This window comes from Lytechinus variegatus, chromosome 3, assembly GCF_018143015.1.
Source record: "Lytechinus variegatus isolate NC3 chromosome 3, Lvar_3.0, whole genome shotgun sequence".
In the NCBI taxonomy this organism is placed as follows: Eukaryota; Metazoa; Echinodermata; class Echinoidea; order Temnopleuroida; family Toxopneustidae; genus Lytechinus; species Lytechinus variegatus.
This window is the reverse complement of record NC_054742.1, coordinates 74,751,569-74,763,705: the sequence shown is the minus strand read 5'-3', so window position 1 is coordinate 74,763,705 and position 12,137 is coordinate 74,751,569. Positions and strand designations below refer to the sequence as shown.

At 36.3% G+C, this 12,137-nt stretch overlaps 1 protein-coding gene across 1 annotated transcript; it reads right to left on the bottom strand.

The window, feature by feature from the left end:
• Nucleotides 1-7,216: 7,216 nt before the first annotated feature.
• On the bottom strand, nt 7,217-11,050 carry LOC121411928. Its single transcript, XM_041604837.1, has 3 exons — nt 10,100-11,050; nt 9,330-9,501; nt 7,217-8,906 (listed from the first exon to the last, which is right to left on the bottom strand). The coding sequence occupies exons 1-3, from the start codon at nt 10,316-10,318 to the stop codon at nt 8,200-8,202; spliced, it is 1,098 nt and encodes a 365-aa protein (XP_041460771.1). The 5' UTR covers nt 10,319-11,050; the 3' UTR covers nt 7,217-8,199.
• Nucleotides 11,051-12,137: the final 1,087 nt, after the last annotated feature.

Below are 12,137 nucleotides of genomic sequence, written 5' to 3'. Positions count from 1 at the left end.
CCTTGTTTGCCATGCAAGTTCGCGTTAAACTTTAAAAAGCTTGGATGTATTCCCTCTTTAAAGCAATCACCTCTCCTTACAAGAGTGGTTGATGCAATTCCCCAAATGGAAAATCATTTTTAAAATACACACTTTATTTAAAATCAACATGGCCAAAACTTATTTTTTGCTTAGTATAACAACATTGAAAATGGCTGGGTTGCGGTTCAATATCGTGATTGATAGATGTATCTCGCCTTCGAGAATACCAAACCTTCTTAAGTTGTGATTTATTTTTGTGATTGACGTTCGTTCAACCAAGTAATCAAACATGTTCTATATTTGCGTATTTTCCCCAAGTCTTATTGACACGTTGATAAATTAGACATCATATTTGCACGTTGCCAATAAAATAGGAGAAAAGGTAAACCCGTTGATATACTCGGACGTCCCATCTAAGTTCTGAAATCTGTCACATTGGGGTTGTGTGCTCAATAATAGTTTAAGCATTCATCAACATCTTTATTTTCCTTGTCATCATAATAATGTTGATATATAGCAACTAATTATACCTCCTAATTATAAAAGACATCGTAAATCATATCTTCTGCGGTTGTAGAAGTATACCGCCAGTGAATTTATTTTACATTGTATACCGTTATTTCCGCTTAACAGGTAATGATTTTGTTTTGTTACTTAAATCCCGCTTAAACTGTCAGAAATACCTCAACATATTGAATCTAGCAAATGGAATTCCAACTCTATGTACAGTGCATGGAAAATATAGACCTGAAAAGCATGAACAATCTATATTTAAAGGGTGTGTTGTAATTCACAATTTACAAACTCTATCTGAAATGGTTGTTGATTAATTTTTAAGTAATCTAGATAGCCCCCTCCTTTTTGATGGATCGGATCAAGATACGATGTAGCACGATTGAGCCGTGTGAGCAGGGAACTACGATTAAAACTCATTCCTGTCCCTATAAAGTATAATGATAACCATTATTTCTTGCATTTGAATTACACTGTCAATTAATGATTATTGCCGACAATGGAAAAGATGCAACAAATTGTTAAAACATCCAGACGACAGGCGAACTTCAGTGCACCACTTATCATAAATTCCTAGGTTGCAAATTCTGAACAGTATATTGACAGTAGGTCTTCACCTTAATGGCATTACCTTGGCTTAAGCAAACATTCTTAGCCTATACAGTAGCTGACGGGTTCATTTATTCTTTGTGGACCTTGGTACTTTTGAGAGACACCAGACACCAATTAGGTATTTCATCGGTAAATGAACACTAATAAGGATCTCCACTTGGCGTCATGAACGATTTTAGTAGGCTATAGTTACTCAAAACATATTATCACAATTACGTCATTTATACAACTCTTCGTAACTTCATGATACTGATCTTAAATATACGATCTAGTTCGCTGCAATGATAAAACCAATTTCTAAGAAGCAGATAAAACGAGCGATGATTAAAATTATGGCCATGAGAGTTATTTCTCTGCTCTGCGAATTTTAACTCACTATGTTTTTTCCCCAGCAAATTAACACAAACTTCCCATTTAAATTGACCTGATAATCAAATTTCTTTTTACATCCTTCATGCAAACTGAAAGAATAAAAAAATGTTATACATACATGAACTTTTATAGAGGCATACATTACTTGTTAAATTTCATAATTTCTTACCTTGGGCGTGTGTCATCAAATAGCCAATGTTCGCAATCACGTGTTGCCTGCTTCCTAGACCCGAAGGCAACATGGCTAACAACATCAGGATGAGGTAGAAATAAATCCATGTTAGAGAGTCCATGGTCGCAATACCTCTAACCCAACGTTCCTTTGCTGATGTCAGCATCAGCGAGGTTCCCGGCGAGGTTCTGTGGTCAGTTACCTGAGGCCCTCGCACCCGACAGCAAACGCCAGAATTTAGGCCAATCCTCATTCCTTTGTGTCTTGAAGATTCACCCGTGCTGTGACCACAGAGATGGCTAAAACAAACTTTAAGCTACAGGTATAGGCCCGGGGCAAATGTAGCTAATCGCATAATGAACCCTGCCAAAGTAGAAGTGCCAAAGTGGCAGAGATCATGGATTCTAGCCGGGCCGCCGGCCGGGATAAAAGAATCACCTCCCAATGCCGATTTTAAACCAAGCTTAGTACTCGAAATGTCAAAGATCTTTAAAACAGTAGCACTCTTAAAGATTTGATTCTTTTCTTGTTTATTTAGCTGTTTATACAACCAATCTGATAAAATACCTCATTATTGGCTCAACTCCGCTAAGAAAGAGATAATTCTGACTCTGGTAGATGCGGTTGTAAACATTATCTTGTCATCCGTTGTGAAGAGCTACGAGATTGTTAAGATCCACGCCCAGGGTAGGACTAAATCGAAACTTAAAAAAGTTTCCTGGCGTGGATTATGAACGCTGTCGCAGTTGAAACACGGCTTTTTATATTCGGAAGTACAAGATCCGATCTGAGATTAAATTAGACGGCTGAATCCAAGGTAATGCTGAAACTCGTCACCCTTCGGTTCAGACCAAATAATAAGGTATTCTCGATTCTGCTATCTTTCACCGAAAAGAAGAGGCCTCTTGTGCCGCTCAATATTACGTCGCCCTCTGAGACGAAACATTTTTTTTACACAACACGGCTCTATCCTTACACCTTACTCCCCCTATCCCTCTCGCTCTCTCTTCCCCTCTCTCCCCTTCTGTGATAATTTCTCTCTCTCTCCTTAAAAAACAAGGAACTCCAAACTTAAATTTTATTTGAATAAAAAGAGAAAAATCCAAAATATAACACTGAAAATTTCATCGAAATAGGATGTTAAATAATGTGGAGCGTTGTGGCCCAGTGGATTAGTCTCCGGACTTTGAAACAGAAGGTCGTGGGTTCGAATCACAACCATGGCGTAATTTCCTTCAGCAAGAAATTGATCCACAATGTGCTGCACTCAACCCAGGTGAGGTAAATTGGTACCTGGCAGGAATTTATTCCTTGAAAAGCAGCGCGCGTAACAGCTGCACTGCTAAAGCCAGGGTTATGCTGCATATACTGTAGGGCGCTTAGAGACTTCTGACAAAGTAAGTATTAAGCGCTATATAAGCAAGTATAATTATTATTAAATAAGAAAGTTAATACATTTCAAACTTTGGTTTAACTTCACAACACATTAGTATGCACATCCTGGTCAGTATAGGAATGAAGGGACTAATGACGTCACCAACTCACTATTTCCATTGTCTTTTTATTATAACATATATGAAATATTCTTATTTTCTCCTCTTTGTCGTAGGAAATAAAGTTTAATTCCTCCCTGAACATTTGGAATTATCATTATTTTAACATTTTATGGTTCAGTCTAGTGGTTCTGTACAAAATGAAATATTGTATAATTAAAAGAATTTAAAAAAACACAAAATAAATAGTGAGTAAGGGACGTCATCGAATCTCTCAAAAGCATATCACTGAATATAATTATTTTGTGCATATAACTATTTTGTGAAAAGTAAGGCGAAATGTTAGAATATCATAACTTTCTTATTTTACATCTGATTTTGATGAAATTTTCAGCGTTAGGCTTGTTTGATTTTTCTCTATTGATTCATATTTTTCAAGTTTCTGGGGGGAACTTGACCTTTTTAAAGTATCTTCCCTTTCTCTTCATCCTGTCTTTCCCTTCAAACTTTGCTCCTTCTTTCCATCTGATTGTATCAAATTCATTATTACATTCGCTAAAGCGCTAAAACAGAAACTTAAGACACATTGAATTTCTTATCTTTTACAGTTCTTTTGTTAAATTTATATTATTGCATACACTGTTAGAAAAAATAAAAGAAGTTCCTGCAACAGAGTCTCGAGAACACCTGTAATCTTACCGAATTGCGTAATCTTACAGGAAATTGGTAAAAACCCGTGATTTTACAGAAAATAAACAGAAGATTTTGTAGAAAGCAATAACAGAATCATTCTGTAAATTCATAAAACAAGAATGTTTCTGCAATTTAACAGAACAGGTCTGTTTAAAAAGGGGAAAAGGGTGTTTTATTCAAGGAAATTTGTAAGATTCCATACATCAAATACCAATTTCCTGTAAGATTACGCAATTCGGTAAGATTACAGGTGTTCTCGAGACTCTGCTGCAGGAACTTCTTTTATTTAATTTATATCATTGCATATCATGAACGCAGCTTTGACTGTTTTGTGAGTGTGGTCGTATCGCATCGTTGTTTATTATTCTTTTAATTGTGTGATTCACCGCATGGAAAAATGATGATCAGAAACTTCTCGCAATCATCATTTAGAATCATTTTTTAAGGAAAAATAAAACCATTACCAACATACCACTGCCTGTTACTTGATAAGTCAACACATGGTGTAGGAGAAATTTTACGCGGCATTGGCAAAGCTCAAATGAGTGCAGTCCTGCGTTTCCGATACTATAGTTTTGTTTTGTGCGATTCTGAAGATGCATGAGTAATTTACTATCTAAAATGCACGGGATAATATATACATACTTATCGCATTAAAAGAAAATGAGCATTTTCTTCCAGACTACAAAAATTAATCCGTTTGCAATTTACCCACTTTTGTCATGGTGCATGATATATAGATGGGGCATTTAAAAAAAATCCCATTTTGGCAAATATTACAAAGACCACGAACTTCTTTCGAAATATTATTGTGATGGCGCTGTTCAACTTTACTTAAAGATGACATTATCATTACATAGCACTGACCGGGGAAAGAGTAGGCATAAATGATCACCGGTTGCTTCATTTCCTAACATCCCCATTTTCCCCATGGGGAAAAATAGAACTGATTTTGTTTTACAAGCTACTGAAATCCTTCAATCTGATTGGTTGATAGAACATTTGTTCTAGAAATTGTGCATTTGTTATTATGCATATTGTGACTAATTATTTTTTTTTAAATTGAATTGACTGATTATTCAATATCAGGGAGAGTGCCAGGGTACACTTGCTAATTGTGCAAAGTTGCAACATCAGCGTGCAAAGGTCCCAGACGAACAAAAGGTAACGTCTTTCTTCATCAATTGAATATAGGGGTAATATAAAGTTACACTAGCTTTTAATCTCTATATTCTTTTTTCTTTCTCTCTCTCTTTCTTTATTTCTTTCTATCTTTCTTTCTTTCATTCCTTCTTTTTTTCTTTCTTTCTCTCTTTTTTCTCTCTTTCTTTCTTTTTTTTCTTTCTTTCTTACTTTCTTTCTCTCTCTTTCTTCCTTTCTTTCTTCTCTCTTTCTTTCTTTCTTTCTCTTTCTTCCTTTCTATCTTTCTTTTCTTCCTCTTCCTCCTTTTTCTCCACTTTAAAATCACAGACCTCATGTAGCTTCGCTCCTGCTCAAGAATGAGAACATTCTAGATGTTAATCAATTCACTCTGGGCCCCATAAAATTACCAATATAGTAACTTTGCCATTCAACATGTCCAATGGTAACTTGCATGAAATCCTTGATTTTGATTGGCTAATGATCAGCATTACCATGGTAGTTGCTATTAGATGACAAATAATAGTAACTTTTATGCAATGGGACCCAGATATGCCGGCGAAAATTACGTTTTGATTATGGAAAAGTTACCTTTTATTTTTTTTTTCGGAGGGTGAGGTACATTTTAGAATTAAACACAAAATACTTTCATAAATATTATCCAAGCATTGGCTAATTGAGACGAGAGACAAGCGATTTATTTATACAACCTTGGCAAAATATTTGTTGTTTATTATTTTCATTTTATTCTACAAAGAAATTCATGGAATACACATCGCAAAATGAGTTACATTCATTTCTACATCTTTTTTAATATGTTAAATGGCAAGGTTTTCCGAAAATGTAATAATAAAAAACGATATAAGCCGTTCTACACAGTAAAAACGGTGTACATTTTTTTGATACATCGCTGTTTCTTATATGAACCTTACAGTAGTGGTTTAAACTGTGTAAACACAATGTTTAAAATCTTACACAATAAAGTTTGTTTTTATATTTAATTCTCAATAAGTTAAGCATGTTTGTTTAAACGGTTAAACAACTACTGTAAGATTCATATAGTAATAAGCTTTGTGTAAAATTGTAAACTGCGATTTTACTGTGTGGGACGGCGGGGATACAAACAAACATCTAAACCCCTCCAAAAAAAAGTTTGAAAATCTGTGTTTGGCCATTAATATCCCCCAACTCCCAATTATACACAATGCATATTTTACATCATTCAAAAGACGGTTTAATTCTCTTTAAACTGATACCATGCTTGTTATGATCATGCCATCATGAAAAGAGCAGGGTTCAAAAGTGTTGGATAAGGTCTGAATTGAAAGCTGCAAAACGAGCAAATTTTTTTTTTGAAATCCGAGTTTGGCCATTAATTTCTCCCAACTCACAATTTCACACAATGCATATTTGATATCATTCAAAAGATCATTTAATTTTCTTTAAAATGATACCATGCTTGTTATGATCATGCCATTACGAAAATAGCAGGATTCAAAAGTGTTGGATGAGGTCTGAATTGAAAAGCTGCATAACGAGCAGAAAGAGTCATGAAGGGTCAATGCAGAACATGATTCTTTTGTCTGTGTCAATAGAGATGAAAATTCATTCAAATCAAGCCCCTGCTTCTGTAGCGATGGTTCTGTGAGATAACATGGTTTGAGTCGTAGTTTGAAATACCTATGCATGTTTGTTTGTGTGTTTGCTTGTGCAGAGGTGTGTTTGATTCCATGATAATGTTGATGTTAAGGTGCATGAAAATAATCAAACGAAACCGCTGAGAAACCCACTCATCAATGCACCACTGGAAAAAGAACAGTGACTTTCAATATTGTGTCATTTTGCAACTTTTGAATTTTGACCTTGCCCTACATTTCAAGGCACTGCATTTCCATGTGAACGATAATCACATCATGTAGGGTATTATTTTAAAGAAAATTAAATGATCTTTTCATTGATGTTAATTATTTATTGATATTTACTAAAACCGATGAGTGATTATCGATCGAAGTCAAAAGAAACCGCTGAGAAACTCACTCATCACCACGGAAAAAGAACAGTGACTTTCAATATTGTGTCATTTTGCAACTTTTGAATTTTGACCTTGCCCCCACATTTTAAGGCAATGCACCTCCATGTGAACCATAATCATATCATGTAGGGTATCATTTTAAAGAAAATTAAATAATCCATATTAATTACACATTGATATTTACTAAAGCTGAGGAGGGATTATCGATCAAAGTCAGATTTCCAAACTTTTTTGAGGAGTTTAGGTTCTAACTTTATTTGGGGGATGGCCTTAAATGTTGTCATCGGAATCGTTCAAGATAGTGTAAGAAATACGAACTTGCAAACGCTGTTTACTTTAGGAACATACAGTATAGTTGTTTAAACGGGTGGAACAGGTTTTTAAAATCTCAAAAGACAAAGTTTATGTAATTCTCAATAAATTAAGCACTGTTTCTTAAACTGTTAAACAAATACTGTAAGGTTCATATTGTGAACATTGTTGTATAAATTTTAAACAGTTTTTTTTAATGAGTAGGGGATTCAGAACAGAAAGAGTGTTTTCGCCCCCGGATCTGAGAATAATGCAAGCCAATGATATCATGAAAAACAAGAATTTGGAAAGCTCTGGCGCTCCCATCATATGAGATGCTTGAAGAAATAGCGGATTGATAGTCATCATTACATTATGTATCATTTTGTTGTTGCTATATATATTGTTTTTCTCAGAGCGAGTGTCAATATGACCCCCATCTCGTAATGTAAAAAGGATGATTCCGAGTTGGCTCTCATTATTGAATGTGAATATAAATCGCATCATAACCGCTTAAGGACACACATATTAGAATCATATAGAAAACTAGAATAGACATCATACTTAAGGAAATTTACCAAAACAATTAAAGAGTGGCTTTCGACTGTCTTAAAAAATTGCAGGTTATATGGTTGAACGAAACGGACGAATGTGTAGCTTTATATTTGCTTGCCAGGGCTTCTGTACACCTAGATATTGATTGTTCATTCTTCAAAGTTTTCAGCTGGTTCTACAGAGAAAGCCGACAACCAAGATATTTTCATGATATCCTTCTACTTAACGGTTGATATATTTTATCAACGGTCTTCGGCGTCCTTTGCTGATTTCTGAATCAGTGTGCGTTCCACAAATTGTTTTGTTCACGTTTCTGTAACTGTACTCAGAAGAGGTTTGGCGGCAGCAGTTACTTTGTGATTCTTTGGAACCCGCCCAACCAGCGACTTCTCCACCTGTACCGGTGGCAGTTTAAGTTTCCCAGCATCTCCAGTCTTTTCTGAAGGCTGATTGTCCGGCTTTGACCCTTCGTTTGGTCTGTTTGCATCTGCGAGTTGCTCAAGTGTCCCATAATTCTCAAAGTCTCTTCTGCTTCCTCGAGTTGTTTCCCTTGAAACGGGCATGGCCAGCATGACGCTAGGGTCATCCATCATCAAACTCTCCAAGGCTTTCCGCATCTCAGGTCCAAATTCTTTCCTCAACTGATTCACATCAAAAGGCGGCGGTGTCTTGGTACTGCTTAGAGACTTCGCCCGAAGATCACTCTTGTCAAGATTTATCTTAACCGGCATCGCCTTTGAGATCTCCTCGATGTCGTCGTCGTCATCGTCGCTGTCTTGGAAGGCAAGAAGCTTAGCTGCAGGTGGTGCCTCGACCACGCTAATACGACGACCCACCTTGAGATAGGAATTGGACGGTGCCAGTCCTAATAGTTTTCCTCGATCCATTGCCAATGTGCTGTTCTTCTTAGCCGGTTGTAGCATCTTCCTGGCCTTCTCGAGACGTTCGTTGTAAGATTCCATATCTTCCTTTTGCGTCTTCACCTCGTTCCGCATGGCATAAAGATAACGCCCTAGCAAGGGATGAAAAAAGCGGTCATACAATATTAAAAAATGTCATGACTTACTTGTGACATAGCATTATAAATTTTCCCACGACCTGATATTCAGCATGATGGTAGCTTGCCCAATTCGATTATCAGTACTTGTAAAATCTTATCTATAATCCATAGCTTTTATTGCATTTAATTTTTTTCACCATTTTTGTAAATTTGTATTTAGAATAAATGCATAAAACAAACAATTTTATGAGAAACTCGCTCCTCAAAAAAATAATGAAATGATTATGCGTTTGGTTATTTTTAGGGCACCTTGATCAAGCTTCAGGGTACCAGCTCATTTGAAATATTACTCTGTTATTTTGTGTGACTATGGTTACAGTGATCTCTCGTCATAATGACGTTTATGAATTAAAAAGGAGTATATATCATGCCTACCTCTTTGGCAATACTTTGACAGATCCTGTCTATCTCTATCCCTGTCCTCATCTCTAACGCAGATGGAGCGTCTCCTAAGGGCTCGTCTCCCAGCCTCCATCTCGTGAAGCTCCCGCCTAAGCTGGAGCTTCATGCGCTGGATCCTTGCCTCCGCCACCTTGTGTGCCTTCACCTATGATTTGAATAATTATACTGATAATCAAACAATGCAGGTGGTTGAATGAGTGAGTATTTGATCTACAATTGATCCTACGCCAGTCACATCGGTGAAATTTAATCAAGTCTACAGAAGTTATAACCTTTTATCCATTGTCAGACCATCGGTCGGTTTGGAGTCGATTTTGTTGGTGAGACTGGACATGCTCGGAATGCAATATTGAACATCGGCTAATGCAGGATGTAATGTTTACATTTCCCATTAAAAAATCATATATTATTTTCTAATACGATTAGATGAACACAGTTGTAAAAAACTTATTTCGTTCTCGAAGACTTGTTTTCATTTTTGGTACTATATGCCACATCGAAGGCTTTTGTTCAGTACCGATGTCATAGTACGATTACATTTACCATTACAGGGATGTATGAACTATAGATGAGCCTTAAAGTCAGACGATTCTTATAGTATGACGAGAATATGGTAGAGTCTTCATACTTCATACTTTGAAAAACAAATGTAGTACATGAAAATAATGATTTTTGTTGGTTTTCACCCTTTTGATCCGCTGTGTTCTAAAAGAAAATAGAATTGAAATTAGTATTTGACATACCATTTGATTTTCTACGATTGTCAGTCTGTTCTTTTCACCAGTGTTTATGATACCGGTACGATGTCGAGTGCGTGCCGAATGCTTCCGAATGTTCTCGAAGCGACGTCGAGCCAATATATCCCCAGAGTTTCGAGGTTTTCGTTCTTTCCCATCCTTGTCCTTGTCAGTCTCCCCGTGCTGCTTGGTAGCAGGGCGACTGGCCTGCTCAACTACCATCATCTTTGAATTTCTTTCACCCTCACCTGACTGTGCTGATACTGATAGTTGCCAAACGAGACTGTGTATCTTTTCACTGGTGTCTGAGAAAACTTTCAAAACTTGGTATTCATTAAAGTAAAAGTTTTATATAGATTTATCAAGCAGCCATGCTTCAATCGAATATTTTTTCAACAAGTTCACTTACAGATTAACCTGGCCGCAAAACAAATGCAATTTGACGTTCTCGTTCGAAGTTTCGAGATTATACAAGCTAGCTTAATATTTCAAAGTAGATTATCAAAATGTTGTTTCTTGAAGAATATCTTAAAAGACAACGAAGAACTCCTTTCAAAAGAAAAATATAAAACGTCTTCCAAATGTCAGGTTCCGCGAAAGAACATGGCTATGACGCTCGTGCAAACGTTCTTTGTTGATCGCATGTGTTCCTTTCTTCAAAACGAGTATATCTTGAAACAAAACCAGAGTATTATCAGTTATTACAAGCTCTAAAGTGCAATCAGTCAAATTTCACTCCAATATTTCGTTCCAGATCCATCAATTTATTACAAGCAATGTTTCTCTCAAAAGTTTGAATAATATAAGCATAGAGCTATTAACAGATTGGTATGCAGTTTGTACCTTGATAGCTGTGTCAGTAGTGCGGTTTGTTTTGCATCCTAACAACCAACCCCTTGTATATATATACCCCTATCTGTACAGCCCCCTTATCGATAAAACTGTTCACAGTTATTCTATTAACTCCCACCCAAGGCTTCTGTTGTGCCTATAATCCTCACCTTAATCCATCCAAATCTATTGATTATCTTCGCATCGAAGACTTCTTCGTGTCTTGTCATGATTGTCTTCCGAGGACAATACTATTATTAGAGTGACCGCTTCGGTCGATCGGCAGCCTCTTAGAATTAGACTGACCATTTTTCATCGTCATGAAGAATTCTTGTAACGCTCTTGTTTTTGTTGTACTTTTGGGAGTTGATGATTTGGCAATTAGGATTCATGGTCGCACGGACGTTCAATAATCGATATTTCGGGTTCTGCCAAATTGCGGTCTTTACAGAAAGCTTTGAAATCATTAATGAGAGTGACGTAAAACTCAAAGAAAAGCACAAAAGAAGAATGCAGAAGCAGTTAAGAATGGTTGGTTTTCCTGCGAATTCATGCCATTTGACAACAGAAGTAAATCGCCTGTAATCTTCTTCGAGTTCTTTATCTTTTTTTTTTCAATCTCCTTATTCTTTCTTCTTCTTTTTTGTAGTTATTGTTATGATTTTTGCGTTGTTCTTCTTCATACGCTTCTTCTTTTTTTCTTATTCTTCTACCATAAAAAGCCATACTTCTTTGCTTGTCAGCCCACCAACGCAAAACAAATTCGTCATATCTGACAATTTTTCAGATGACAAATGTTGATACAACGCCTCCCAGGTCATGCAGGTGTATATTTATACATTCACAAATTTATTTTCTAAAGTAGCCACGATAAGTTAAACCTTGGTGAACTTAGACCACACTTTTATAGAGAGCCAGTTGTCAACTCTTTCACCAGCTAAACATAATTCTTAACCTCCTACAAAAAAGTTGTCACACAATTATTACAAATTTCATGAAAATTGAAGCACAGCTTTCCATAGAAGTGTGGTTTAAAATTCTATTTCAGACTAGGTTTAGTTATCAGAATACCACCCAAGATGTCTAGAATGATAAGAAGACTGGCTTCCAGGCTTCGTTGAATGATTTACTGGCAGACTGACTGACAGGCAGAAAGTCTGACCGACAAAAAAATGTTGATACACCACACCACACTCAAGAAACGATTCTACGG